Source organism: Patagioenas fasciata, chromosome 20 (assembly GCF_037038585.1).
Source record: "Patagioenas fasciata isolate bPatFas1 chromosome 20, bPatFas1.hap1, whole genome shotgun sequence".
Lineage (NCBI taxonomy): Eukaryota > Metazoa > Chordata > Aves > Columbiformes > Columbidae > Patagioenas > Patagioenas fasciata.
Window position 1 is genome coordinate 11370809 of NC_092539.1, and position 13916 is coordinate 11384724.

Sequence of the window (13916 nt, forward strand, 5' to 3'; positions counted from 1 at the left end):
TTCGACTTTGAACAAAATGCTTCGCAGACAGCTGTCAGGCACACTGTGTGAACACTAAAAATGAGAAGAGCGATGTGAAGCCTACGCAACCCCAACAGGATTTACCTAGAGGGTGGTGACACTGTGATATGCGCTTATCGGCAAACACCTTCCACGGCTCCTCACGCAGGTGGACCAGCCCAGTCAGCCCCTCTCTTTCTTCTTGACCTTTATTATTCACCTGTTGTACTTTCTGCCTCTGACCCAACCAACCCCGGTCCAGCCCCCTCCTGTGTCCCTGGTGTCCCCAGCGCCAGGCAGCGCGGCCCCTGCTGCTGCGGTTGCTCAGAACCCCCGAGCTCGGCAGCCGCAGCCCGCCTGCCATTGTTAGCACACGGGTTCCTCCCCAGGAGCCCGCTGCTGTATTTATGGCATCCATAGACTTTCCCAGCAAGCGAAGCGAGGCTGTTATGCAGATCACCCTCATTCATAACGCGGCGTACCGTAAGTAATGCAGAGCCTTCTAACAAATTATTCAGCTCCCGGTAGGTGACACAAAGGTCTTGAGGAGAGGATGTGTAGCTATACAGGATAAACCCTGAACACACCGGAGAACACAACTTCATCATCACCACAGCATATTAAGTGTTCTTGTGACCCTTCCACTTGCCTGGTATGCTGTATCTATTTAAATAAAAGGGAGATTTTCTCACTTTCCTCTTTCCCCACCAAAAATCCCAAACCCAGCCCAATTTATATTCGCATGTTATCCTACATCAAGTGCCAACGAGATATCAAAGCAAGTGTGAGCCAAAGATGAGCCGACCACACAGCTCCTGGGACACCACCCTCCCTGCCCGCCCACTCCAGCGGTGACGTGCAGCAAACTTCCACATTGATTATTCAGCTTATTTGGAATAATTCCACAGTTAACTCCTGTCTGCAATTGCAAAAGAATGGTTCTGGTTATCTACACGTGCAGCAGGACAAATAATCAAAACCCCTGAATGCCAGGCAGACTCCTGCACAGGGAGGATAAAGCAAAGCGAACCACAACATATGAACAGTCAAGTTTGTGTTTCAAGAAAAGCTCAAGTGCATTTAAGAACGAATGCTTATCTAGAGAAGCTGTCACTCATGCCTTGGGTCCTATCATTAAAAAGAAAAGAATCATTTAACGTCGTTTAAAAGCGCGCCCTTTGCAAGTGAAACCGGAGTTTGAAAGTTATGATGAGAAAACATCAAATTACACAACTTCCAGCAAATTATTTGTTAGCGCTCAAACCTGTAAATTAATCTGGCATTAGCTATGTACTTCCGTGTTTACCAACTGCTTGGAATGCGGCTATATTTTTGTTGTAATAATAATCAGGATGCAAATGATATCAATTTCAATATTTTAATTATTGAGCTTTAGGGAAGGAGGGAGAGAATACTGGAGTACGTATGGAGAGTGTACAGTCTCTGTTTCCTGACCCTGTCAAATCCTCATTCAACGGTGAACAAGCAGATTCTCTGCTAACCTGAGCTATCTGCAGCAAGGTTTTAAGCAAATAAATGAGTATAAAAAAATGCAGAGATTATAAATTAGGGCAGACAAATCTGTACCTAGACTCATGCCTGCAAAGAGCATTCTATCAATATAGTGAAATGCTAATCTCCTAATTAACAACCTAATTAGGTAATTATGGCTTTGCAGAGGGATGCCTAAATGAAATATGACAACATGGTCACCTCTTTATATGGCACCTGTGGGCCTTTTCAGCTGTCACCGCAGAGAGTGCAATATCAATTTGAACAGATGACAAAGTGTTGTCATTTTTCATTCTGATACCGTACTGAACGGTTTGGATAGAGGCAGTTTAGAGAAGCGGCATCTTGCCTGGGTTCTGCCTAATCTAAATATGCGCAAACACTTTGCTTCATTTTTAATGTCTGCAATTATGCTTGTTTTTTCCGACCGGTCAGCAAGCACCGGTACCACACACACTGCGTCGGCAACGCCGCCCCGCGCTGACCCCCGCGCCGCAGCCCTGCCATCCCAGCCCAGCCCATGCCAGCCCACAGCACGTGCTCCTGACAATTCACTACCCAGAAAAAATACGAGTATCTGAGTTCATTTGTAAGGTTCAACTGCCGATTTTAAAACAACAAAGCAAAACCAGAGTACCTTTTCAATAACGCGCTGCAAATCCAGCTTTATTTTTATTCCCAATGAACACATTTCTCCAGAAACAGGGAAGAGATGCTGCCTGTGAGTGGGTGAAGGTGACTGTGCTTGGGCTGCACAGAGAGCCGGAAGGGACCTTTCCACAATGGCACTGCACGTTACACGGAACCGCGACTTTTCACTCATATGCCTAAAATGCTTTAAAGACACTTTGCTAAGCTTTAACATTCCTAAGATGAGCAAATAAAATACCCACTTGCAAACAGGAGGATAAAGGCGTAGGCTCAGACTGCTCAAATATGAGACTAGAACTCCCATGTTGGCTCTTCTCATCGCGGTACTCGAGAGCCTAAAAAACCACCATACCTTTTAAAACCACCTATACAAACTTCAGTCTTTAAAAAACCAACACAATTGCCTGTATAGTACTGAGAGTGATGCCATGTTGTTTGGGTCTTCCTGAGCAAGACTCTCAACTATGTCTACACTGCAATTAGCAAGTGAGCATGGACGTTGTTCATAAATTGCCGGTATTTCACACAGCTGCTTCGTAACACCTCAGCAGATACACACACACACACAACATTCAAACGCACCCTGGGGTCTTTGTCAGGGGTCTTGTCTAACAGAACAGCCCTCACCTGGTCACTTCTGACAAGCACAGAACAGCAAAGCCTAGGACAGCGAGCAAGGCAGCATCACACCCACGGCCCCCACCACAAACCGTCTGCAGCACCAACCCCCCTGCGGCAGCACTTGGGGTGTTCCCAGGGCCAGTGCTGCTGTGGTTCTGCTGCCGCAGCCCAGAGCTCGCAGCCCGGCCCCTCCTGCAGGGCAGGATGCAGAAAGCCTGAGCTCACCCTCCCCATCCCCAGCGAGGCCACTCGGCCATCGCCAAAGCCAAGTGTCCCACAGAGCTGCCACGCAGGCGTCCTGCTGCCCCTGCATGGGACTCTGCACATCATATTCTGTCTATTTGCTGTCCCATTTGTTAATATAACTGACCTTTCCTCACACTCAGGACTTAGGAGGGTTGGGAAGCTCTGCTACAGAATGCACACCACAGACTGTTCTGCCGGGCTGCGGCACCCGCTGGGCCTGTGCTGGTCCAAGGGGAAATTCAGGGAGGAGCTCAGGTGTTAGACACCTTGGTTATTGCAACTGGGTGAAACAGTGAAACCAGAAACAGAAGATGAAAGGGTGTAATAGGCAAGACCCAAAACATAACTGAGAAAGGAATGTACTAAATTGGTTCCAACTCACAGTTATTTCTGTACAAGCCTATATGGAGCTGATGATCTCAATTTTTTTTTATCTAACCCAAAAAAGTGTCCGTGAACAGGTCTGCTCTGAATTAGAAAAGATAACGGAAGGACTTTAATTCCCAACATTGCATCCACCTGGTAATCCCTGAAACCTCAAATCATGTAGAACATACTCAGGAAATCCAAGTTTGGTTCTGGAATTCCTCGTTTAGATGATCGCTAAACTTCCACTAACACTGAAACCAACTCTTGCATCTCTCGGAAGCTGTTTCTCGCTCCCTGCCGGACCTGCGGCGAGAGCGCCCGCTCCCAGCGCCGCCCCGCACCCCGGCGGTCCCGCACCCCGCGGCCGCCCGGCGGCGGAGAACGCGGCCACGGACACGCGGTGACGCGGGGGCAGGAACGGGGACGGAGCGACAGCGCGAGCCCCGAGCAGCCCCGGAAGGCGCCGGCTGTCCGGCCACTGCCCGCGGGGCTCCAACGCTTCAGCCGCACGTCCCGCTCACCCATTCTTCCCTCAGACTTCGCCGCCCGCCCGGCCCGCTGCCCGCAGCTGCTCCCGCCCCGGCGCGGGGAGGACGGACCCGCAGCCCCGGGGAGCCCCGGCTCCCTCCGTGCTCGGGAACAGCTCCCCAGCGGGCTGACCACGGGCTTTCATGGGAAACGATGAAGCGAGGGTTACAGCACGGAGCGCCGCTGCCGCTGCCAACCAGCGGGACGCCCCGGGGAGCCCCGTGCCCGCTGCCGGCCGGTCCGGGCAGACACCCCGCGGCCGGGCCCCGGTCCGCCCCCCGCGAAACCCGCCGCAGGGCCGGGGTGAGGGCCCCGCGCGCCTCCGCACTTACAGGCTTCGCCGCCGGGCCGCTGCGCGGGGCCGGGCCGGCGCCGCCTCCTCCCGCCGGCGGGCCGGGGCAGCCGCTGCCGGGGCCGCAGGGCGACGCGGAACCGGGAGCGCTGGGCCGCGCCGCGACCCGGAAGCACAGCTTTCCGGAAGTGACGTTGGCGGCACGCCCATGCGCGTGCGCGCTCGTGTTTGCGGCGGGAGCTGCGGGCGGGGGCGTGGTCCCGCTTCCGGCCGCACTTCCGGCCCGCCCGGGGCGTCGGCGCCTGCCCCGGCCCGGCCTGCGCCGCCCGTTCGCGCCGCGCGGTGCCGGGCAGCGGGCCCGGGGCTGCGGAGCGAGGGCAGCGGGCCGGGGCGCGTTCGTACGAGTTCCAGTGGTGACAAACGGAACGAGCAGAAACTGTGACAGAAACTCCTCAGCCGCCCGAGGCGCGGGGAACAGGCCCGCGGGGGACCGCGGTAACCCCGAGTTCTTCCAAGTGCACTAGATTGGTATTTATGTTGTGGTTTTACACCAAACTTTCCACACAGCACTCGGTACACAAACGCAAACAAAGGGAACTGCTAGAAAAAATTCATTAAGCGCACCAGCCGTGCTTAAACCCGGGAGGAACGTCCTGTGGGGCTGCCCCCGAGCGCCGTGCTCTCCGGCCCGGGGGCGCTGGTGCCGCTGGAGCGAGCGTGTGGGCCCGGCCACCCCCACAGGCCCCGCACCTCGCGCCTCCGTGTCCTGGGACGGCACCGGGTGCTGCCTGGACTCGTTTTCCTTTGGGCCGCTGTTCATGGCTGACCAGCCTTTGTCACACTGGCCTCCGCAACTCCTGTGGAAGCAGCGAGACAACACTGGTTAATTCTGTGGCAAACCGTGACCTCTCCACCCCTGGACAGCTGTACATGTCAACAAAACGCAACTTTTACCAAGGACGGTAGAGGAGGACGTTGAGGAGCATCGCCCAGTGCACCAGCGGCGCCCGAGGAGACGCGTGTTCAGCGCCGCTACGAGCAGACAATGACGGCCGGCAGCAGCGGCGGAGCGAGGCCAGGAGCTGGAACTGCTCCAGCAAATGGCAGATCATGGCGATGTGAGGCTGTAACCAGGAGGCACCGCAGAGCACAGGGAGCCCCTCCAGCAGCCCTCTCATGCTGGAGTTACTTGATTCAGCCTGATAAACCAGGAGAAACAGTAGCCCAGAAGAGTTTCACTGTTTTGGTGAGGTGAACTGCATCAGTGTGTGGTGAACCAAGCACCAGAGCTGGCACAGGGACGCGCTGTCCCGTTTGCATCAGTGCCAGGTGGCCACTGGAACGGGCATCTCCTCTGGGAAACTTTGCCCTCAGCAGACAAATGCAAACTGATCTGTAAAATAGACAAAATAATAATAAATAAAAGATCTTTGGATTAGCATTCTTGATAAATTTGAATGACACTAGGAAGACAGTTGCTCCAACCAGAAAATGGCACAGTAATCAAGATGGAGGATAATTAGAATTTGAATGACCATGCTAATTGAGTGGCAGGGCAGTAAAAGTGATGCCCACCCACAGCAATCCTCAACGGTTCAATGTGACCCTGTGAGCCAGGTCAGGGCTCCCACTCGAGCAGGTGACACCCACGTTACGGTGCTGAGTGGAGGTCCCGTGATGGTGATGTGGCCATGGTTGAGTGACGACGCAGCCAGGAGAACGTGGAGCTGCAGTTGGGGCACGCGGAGTCGGAGCTGTCGGGCACCGAGCATCAGACCAGGTACAGTACATACAGCGCATTAAGTATCGCTGTAACTGCTCCTGCGCCGCTCTCACCACGCTGCAGGGGGTTTTCCCTTCCCTGAGAGGTCTCTGTAGCAACAGGTTTGTTACACTCCACTCAGAACAGGGATCACAATCGACTTCCCCTCCGTATCTGCGTGGAGCAGGTGTTCTCCATAAGAACAATTGAGGGGCGGAGGGCTGGCAGTGATCTAAAGATAACCCCTTTGCACAATGGAGTCTTGGTTATTCTTTATGTATGTTTATTTTTCTTGTCACATTTTTGGCAGTGTACACTTAAGCAAACAGAGTTCAAATCAAGCTCTGGCTGCCGCAGTGGCGCCCTTTGCGGTACGGCTGCCGAGCCAGCGAACCGCTCCGGGGGCTCCGGCCCGGGACAGGGCTTGTCCGCGGGGACACGGCCACGCAGGCGGTACCGGGCTGCCGGGCCGGGGGCCTCTCTGCCCCGCGGCCGCAGCTCCGTCTCGGGGCAGGGCCAGCCCCCCCCCCTCCCGGGGCTGCCCCAGCCCAGAGAACCGGGGCTGCCGGCGCGGCGGCGCTGGGGGAACCGAGAGGCCTCAACCCGGCGTTACCATAACAACGGAAGGGGCGGGGCCGAGCGGCTGTCGCCCCGGCCACGTGGCTGTTCGAACAGCCCAATCAGAAGTTTCTCAGCGAGGGGGCGGGGCCTCCGCGGGGGCAGGCGGGAGCGGCACCGCCCCGCGCACGCTGAGTGGTCAGCGCCGCCACGGGCGCCCGCCCCCGCGCGCTCCGATTGGTCGTCGCGCCCGCCGCTCCCGGCCGAGGCCTCCCCGCCCCCGGGGAGCGCCGCCACCGCTCGGCCCGGCGGGAGGGCGACCCCGCGGAGCCGGCCCCGTGAGGCGGGCGGCCCCGGGCGGGGCGGTGGCGGCGGCGGCCCCGCCCGGCGGGGAGGGCCGGGGCGGGGCGCGGGGCGGGGCGGCGCGGCGTCCCGCGGGAGGGGCGGGGCGGGGCGGGGCGCGGCGGCTCCGCGTCCCTCTCGCGCGCGGCCGCTCTCCTCGCTCACAGGGTGACACGTCCGCGGTGAGTGAGTGGCGCTGGCAGGCTGTCAATCGCACCGGAGCGGCCATCAAACAACATAAAACACACACGGGCACCGGGCGGCGGGGCTCATAAATTCCAGCGGGCTGATATTTTTGCACATTGCTTTGCAGAGAGTGTGTAATTAATTTTTTTACAGTTCTTTCCCCGTTATTTCCGCTCTTTTCTTTGCACAAGTTCAAACTTTTGATTGCTGCTGTTTTACCCCCGTTGCACAGACTTGGGATCATTTGTTATTTTTGGGGGGGAGGGCGATTAATTTTTTTCCCACTGTGATTGTGTTTTCTTGGCTTTTTTATGTTGCAATTTGGGGGTGGGGGTGTTCGCCTGGTTTGTTGTGGTTTTTGCTGTTTGCCACCCTCCTAACTTCTTAAGGATTTGAAAGCGAGTTTTTTGATTTTGTTTTTTTTTTTTAATTTTGCTTTTTTTTGCAAAGAAGATTTTTGGACAAGTGGGGAAAGACATAAAAAGCAACAGTAAAAGTAAAAAAGAAAAAAAAAAGCTTTGGAGGAAGATTGTACCAGGGAAACTGCAAAGAAACCTTATCAACTCATTTATCCAAGCCACAAATATGATGATGATGAAAGAAGATTGTAACTAAAGAAGAGAGTGATTTACTGCACTGGGAAGGAGAGAGTGGAATAAACAGCTGAGATCTGGTCAAAACACAAATACTGTTTTTTTGTTGCTTTCTTTGGCTTCTCTATTTTTCCTTCTGCGGGGTGTGCGTGCAAGAGCGAAGCGGAGTCAGGAGCCGGCAGAGCCCGGCGCCCGCGGCTGCCCCGCTCCCGCGCTCCGCCCGCCCGGCCCGGCCGCCATGGACGATCAGTCCCGGATGCTGCAGACTCTGGCCGGCGTGAACCTGGCCGGGCACTCGGTGCAGGGGGGCATGGCCCTGCCGCCCCCCCACGGACACGACGGGGCCGACGGCGACGGCAGGAAGCAGGACATCGGCGACATCCTCCACCAGATCATGACCATCACTGACCAAAGCCTGGATGAGGCACAAGCAAAGTTGGTTTCGTCTCATTAAACCTTGTCTCTCTCTTTTTCTTTTTCCTTTTTTTTTTTCGTGTGTGTGTGTGTGGTTTTTGTTTCTCTCCTTCCTGCTCCTCTGCGGAGACCCAGAGTCTCACAATTTGAGCAACTTCTTGGTGCCGTAGGAGAAATTGTAAGCAGCCGAGGCAGAGCCAAAGTTGCTATTTAATGAATTTAACTATATATATATATATATATAAATTAACTAAATGTAGCCGCGTGCGATGCCGATGCTGTCGCCCGGTGCGCGGAAGCCGTGGCCGAGCCCTGCCCGTTCCGCTGGACACGGCCTCGGAGCCGCTCTGTCCGTCCGTCCGTCCGTCGGGCAGCTCCGCACTCTCCCTGCGAGTGCAACTTTTTTTCCTTTCTTTCTTTTCTGTCTCCCTGCCCTCCAAGTGTCGGCAGATAAATTACAAAGCTGACAAGATATTGCTGCTGGGGGGGAAATACAAAACAAAACAAAAGCCAAACAAAAAAACCAAAACAACAAAAACCCGAACAACCCCCCAAACCAATCCCTGTTTTAAATCACAGTAAATACAAACGCAAAGAATGTTAACTCTGCAAGTCCCCCCACCCCAATCTCCTTAATAAATCAGTTATAATATCGCAGGACGGATCGTACCGGAGACAAGGGAGGTTGATTTATACCCCTTCGGTCGGGCGGCATTCGCACAAAGATAATTCGGTGCAGGAGTCAGAGGGAAGGAGGGGGACACCCGGCCCCGGGCCTCCGCTCGCCGCCAGCCCCGCGGCCCGCCGGGGAGACGCGGCCGGGAGCGGCGCGGCCCGCGGCTCGGGCTCCCGCTCGGGAAGGCGCCATGTTGCCGAAAGCCGCGTTAACCTCTTGTCTCTGCTCTCTTTCAGGAAACACGCACTGAACTGCCACAGGATGAAACCCGCCTTGTTCAGCGTCCTCTGCGAGATCAAGGAGAAAACAGGTAAGGGCCGCCCGCGCCGCCGCAGCCATCTTGGTCCGTCCTTCCTTCCGCCGCCGCCGGGGCCGGTCCTGCCGCCGCTCGCCCCGCCGCAGCGGGCGGGAGGCGCCGCCGGCCGCGCTGCCTGCGGGGCCCGGCCCGGCTCGCCGAGCGGAGCGGAGCGCAGCGCAGCGGAGGGGCCCGGCCCGGCGGCGCCGTCAGGCCGGTTCGCAGCGCAATGGCGCGGGGGCGATCCCCGGCGGCCGCTCTCAGCCGCGGTGCCGCCGCACCGGACACCCGGCGGAACACTCGGCGCAGCTGGGTCACCTCACTTTTGGTTTGGTTTGGTTGGTTGGTTTTTTTCCCGGGCTGCGCCGCTCGCAGCGGGGCCGGTGAACGTGGTGCGGGCGGCGGGGCAGCCTGGGGAGCCGGTTCGGGAGCCGGTTCGGGGAGCCCCGGCACAGCCCGGTGCCCGGGCCGGGCGCTGCGGCTCCGCGGGCTCCGCTGCTCCCGGGCGATGCTGTTTGAAATGCCGAACATTTTCAACTCAAAAGTATAAAAAATATTTTTTGCCTACGTTAATGCGACACGAGTAAACTCTTGGGTTTTTTTAGAGGCATTTTAGGGGATATTTTTGAAATTTTTTCACATCATCGAATTTAGAGATAATTTTTTTTTTAAAGAAGAAAATTTGCAAAGTGTTTTCCCTTGTGTTATGTGAATAAGAACATTTGTTATGAGTTGGATTTAAAAATAAATACATGCATTGTCTGGCTTTTTAGCTGTATTTGATATTCAGTCACATTCCCGTTAATTACACACTGAAAAAATAAGACTTGACGAAAACAGCAAACATGAAATCATTGCAAACCTCAGCTGAGAAGCCTGAAAGTGCACAGTTCTCAGGAAATGTTTAGTGCCTTATGTCCAAGGGTTTCTTTGCTACCGGGGATCCGCTTGAGTTTGTGCTGACAGCTGAGCACTGGGGCATTGACCGTGTTGTGAATATTAAGATCGATTCTGCTTTATATTGCATTACATTACCCGGGACAAGGGGGACGGTCCCCTCCTGCCCTCCCTCCCCACCTACCTGCGTTGTGCCCCTTCCTGCCCTGTTCGGCTGTTTGTTTTCTGCCTTTCCCCAAACTTCGCGCCCGTCCTGCCCAAGCCCGCCGACCTGCCCTGCAGGGTCAGACATTTTGCAGCAGGCAGATTTCAATTAAGGAGGCAGGCGGAGGTCCCGCCATCGCTTTATTTGCAGAGGGCTTAGCCTGGCTGTTTTGAAAGGAAAGTGTAGTCAAGCACATGTCAGGGGTGAGCCGGGAGGAATCCCGAGTCCCTTCAGCAGCCGGAGCACTGGCAGGGGGGGTGCGGTGGGGCCAGCGCCGATCTGGAGGCCAGAAGGAACCTGTCAAGAGACTTTGTGGTCTGCAACGTTTCGGGGTGTTCCAGGGGTAACTTGTGAGTTGGGATCCTGCCTTTGTGCTGCGACTAGTCAAGCCAAGTTTGCAAGTTCTCTCTTTGTGAAATGGCTGGGAACCAACAAAGAGTGAAGGCGTCCGCCTGCCCAAAGGCCAGATCCCGCAGCAGAGGAGGGACAGGATTGACGCTGCGGGTGATTGATGGGGCTGAATCCACACCCCCACCAAAACCGTTCCCGCGGGGGCCCTTCCCGCAGGGTCTCCCACTTGAGAAGCACCGTCTGTGTAGGTTTAGTTCACGTGCCCAAGCAAAGAAAATGTGACGGTAAATTCTAGCGTATTTTCTGTGAGCTGTTGTGGTAGGAAACGGCTCAAACAATTCTGAACTGGAAGGGCGAGTGGTCTGAGATGCAATTAACGCAGAGGTCCCCTCCTCCCCCTGGTTCTCTGCATTGTCCTGTGGTCCGAGCACTTAGACCTGGCTGCAGCCGGGTCACGCGCCCCTGTTCAGTGGGGTTGAATGAAGCCCAAAGTTCGCCTGGGTGCCGGCAGTGGGAATGGCCGTGATGGCTTTATCGCCCCCTTCTTCGGAGAGAAGGACGAGGGTGAGGAGGGAGGCTGCAGCCTACACCTAAAGCGTAATCGCAGTCGTGTCTGTTCTGAAATAAGTCATGCAACATCTAAGTCATTTTTCTCTTGAATTTTGTATTTTTTCTATCCTGGTAGTTTTCAGTGCAGTCAGTGAGGACTTTGTGAGCCTGGTCGTGAGAGAACACGTAGAGGAGTCCTCAGTTTAGGTAGAGCGACTCGGTCCCTTTCCCGCAAGGGTTAATGGATGCAGTGCGTTTTAAAGCCTCTCTGGCTCACTTAGGGTTAGGAGCTGAGGGTTTTTCTTTTTTCTCCTGTGATGTGTTTACCGTGTACAAAGCAAATCACTGAGCTTACTGCATTTAGCCTGGCATTTCTTTTTTAACATTTTAACATTTTAAAAAGTGCTTCATAATACATTTAAGAGCTTTACAGATATTAATAGATGTGCATTCTTAGAGGCAACCACAAGGTAGCATGGTTTTCGTAAAGAAACTGCCACTTATTTCTTTAATGAGTTCAGAGAAAAACGATGCCCCAAGTTCTGCTGACGCCCCTCTAACAAGATATGAGGACGGGGGTGGGAGCGCTCTGCCCGTGGCTCGGTGTGCTGTACCCATTCCCCGGTGTGCCGTACCCACTCCCCCGTGTGCCGTACCCACTCCCCCGTGTGCCATACCCATTTCCCGGTGTGCCGTACCCACTCCCCCGTGTGCCGTACCCGCTCCCCCGTGTGCCGTACCCATTCCCCAGTGTGCCATACCCGCTCCCCCGTGTGCCGTACCCGCTCCCCCGTGTGCCGTACCCATTCCCCCGTGTGCCGTACCCGCTCCCCCGTGTGCCGTACCCATTCCCCCGTGTGCCGTACCCGCTCCCCCGTGTGCCGTACCTGCTCCCCGAGGCGCCGCCGGCAGGGCCGGGGCTGCTCACATCTGTTGCATACCTGTGCGGCCGCCACTCGCGCCGCGCAGAACCAAAACCAACCCGCGCCTTTGCTTTTTTTAAATAGCTCTTTTTTACTGACTAAAAGTCCTTCAGAGCTGTAATTCGATTCAGCTCCACTAGGACATTGCTATACCTGAGGTGCTGGTTATGCTCATGGAAATATAAATGAAAATGTATTAATTCTTCTAGTGTTAAACTGGTTAGGGAATTGTGATTATTTCCCGAAGGATTGACATATTCTTAGGTCCTGGATTGTGTTGGTAGATGGTTTGTTTTTTTTGCTCTTTAAAAATCATTTATATACATAGCAACATTCATTTGCAAAACTGAATGCAAGTGTGCATATGCACGCATGTATACATTCATTTCTTTCTTTAGCTCTGTAAGCCCAGCAGCAGCAGTGATAGCTGCCAACCAAACCCAAATTTACTGTCACCACAAACCCTAAACAGCGTTCATTTACCAGTAAAGCCTAATGGCATACATGATGGTTTGCCAGATTTGTGGCCTTTGTGAGGCTTATAAGCAGGGCTGACTTGGGAAGATCATAAAACTTAATGAACTTCTCGACTGCAGGAGGTGTCCGCAGGGGAAGGGAAAGGCCTGCTTGGCTGCTTGGCCTGCTCCAACTATTTTTTATGTCTAAAGAGAGAGAAGGAAAATGTTCATTAAGAACATTCTCCCCTCCTGCAGAATTTTGTTTTAAAGAATGAAAAAAAAAAGAGGAATGAAAGCAGACAAATAGTGATGTTAACCACAGGGTTAATTTCTCGCTGTTCCCCATGGAAGCTAAAACCTTATTTTTATTGCTACAACTGTAAGTAGCCGACGATGCCACTGGGATGATGAAAGGGCTGTTTGGTGCCCTTCCTTGCTGGAGAGCTCCTTATTGATGAGAATGGCCCAACTCTCCAGGAACGCCCCTTGTCAATGCGCCGCAGGATCCGCAGGGCAGCGTTGGGAGCTCTGAGCGCTCTGTGCCTGCCGGAGCCGGAGCCGGGAGCGTTAACCCCTGCGTGCGCCGGGCTGAGCGCGGATCGCAGCCCGGGACCCGGCACCGCGTTACACGGGTCGCGACTTCTCCGTGTTTGTGGACTGCCTCTTAGTGCCAGCACCCTGCCACCATACATAAGAAAATGCAGCCCTGGCAGTCTTGTCTGAACATTAAAGGATTCGAGTGGAACAATGAAATGGCACTGATAACCTACATATATATATGTGCGTGTACATGTGTATGTGTGTTAGCTGTTTTCTCAATATCAGCTGTGATGTTATTGTTATTCATTTTTGCTATTTAAAATATTTATGTGCAGTCCTGGTGTTTTTTTCAAGCTGCTAAATACATATTTTTGATTTGCCCTGACTCCGTCTGAAGTAACCATTGTGTATTTATGTGCGTACATTTTTTCCTTTAGTTGAAATTGTTCAGCTTCAGTTTCTGTTCTCATACCTCAGTGTCCAAGATTTCTCACTACACCCGTGGAATGGTATATTTTGGAATGGTATATTTTCTTTAATTGTCAGCAAATATTACAACCGATGGCGTGCGGCGGAACGTCGGGTCCTCTCCTCTGTCCTTACGCAGTGACATTGCTTTTCGTCATAAACGTCCTAGGAGAAAAAATAAATGGAATACAGTATCTTGATTTCATTTGCTCGTCTGTTTCAAACACGTTCATACCAGAACTCTACCTCTCTGCTGGGTTTCTGACACGGTGCTGCTCTGGTTATAAAACAGGCAGTTTGGTGATTATTTGCATTAGCGAAACCCGTGTTACTGTGTCTCAGAACCTGTACCCGCGGTGCCCTCGACCGCGCCGCTGTCGCTGCTCCCTGCTCCATTCGAACAGCAGCCTGCACGCTGATCACCGGGATCTGTGTTCCAGACCTTGCCCCCGCGCCACCCGTCCAGGATAGGTGTGGGCC

At 54.2% G+C, this 13916-nt stretch overlaps 2 protein-coding genes and 1 long non-coding RNA gene across 6 annotated transcripts in view; 1 reads left to right on the forward strand and 2 right to left on the reverse strand.

Annotated features, from left to right (window-relative positions):
- Positions 1–4398, reverse strand: part of MAPKAP1 (MAPK associated protein 1) — a 76889-nt gene extending 72491 nt beyond the window's left edge. For both annotated transcript variants that reach the window (XM_065853936.2, XM_065853935.2), the window contains exon 1: positions 4260–4398. The gene's annotated coding sequence lies outside the window, so the exon portion shown is untranslated. The remainder of the gene's footprint in view (positions 1–4259) is intronic.
- Positions 4399–4562: 164 nt separating this feature from the next.
- Positions 4563–13916, forward strand: part of PBX3 (PBX homeobox 3) — a 106066-nt gene continuing 96712 nt past the window's right edge. Inside the window, exons 1-3 of one of the 3 annotated variants that reach the window (XM_065854194.2) lie at positions 4563–5999; positions 7521–8095; positions 8987–9060. In XM_065854194.2, coding sequence (XP_065710266.1) covers positions 7899–8095; positions 8987–9060 — 271 coding nt within the window. In that variant the 5' untranslated portion in view covers positions 4563–5999; positions 7521–7898. Of the gene's footprint in view, positions 6000–7012; positions 8096–8986; positions 9061–13916 lie in introns of those variants that run through there. The other 2 variants (XM_065854195.2, XM_065854196.2) reach the window with 2 other exon arrangements.
- Positions 8269–9207, reverse strand: LOC139829523 (uncharacterized). Its single transcript, XR_011742027.1, has 2 exons — positions 8745–9207; positions 8269–8554 (listed from the first exon to the last, which is right to left on the reverse strand). It is a non-coding gene; the product is annotated as an uncharacterized lncRNA (long non-coding RNA).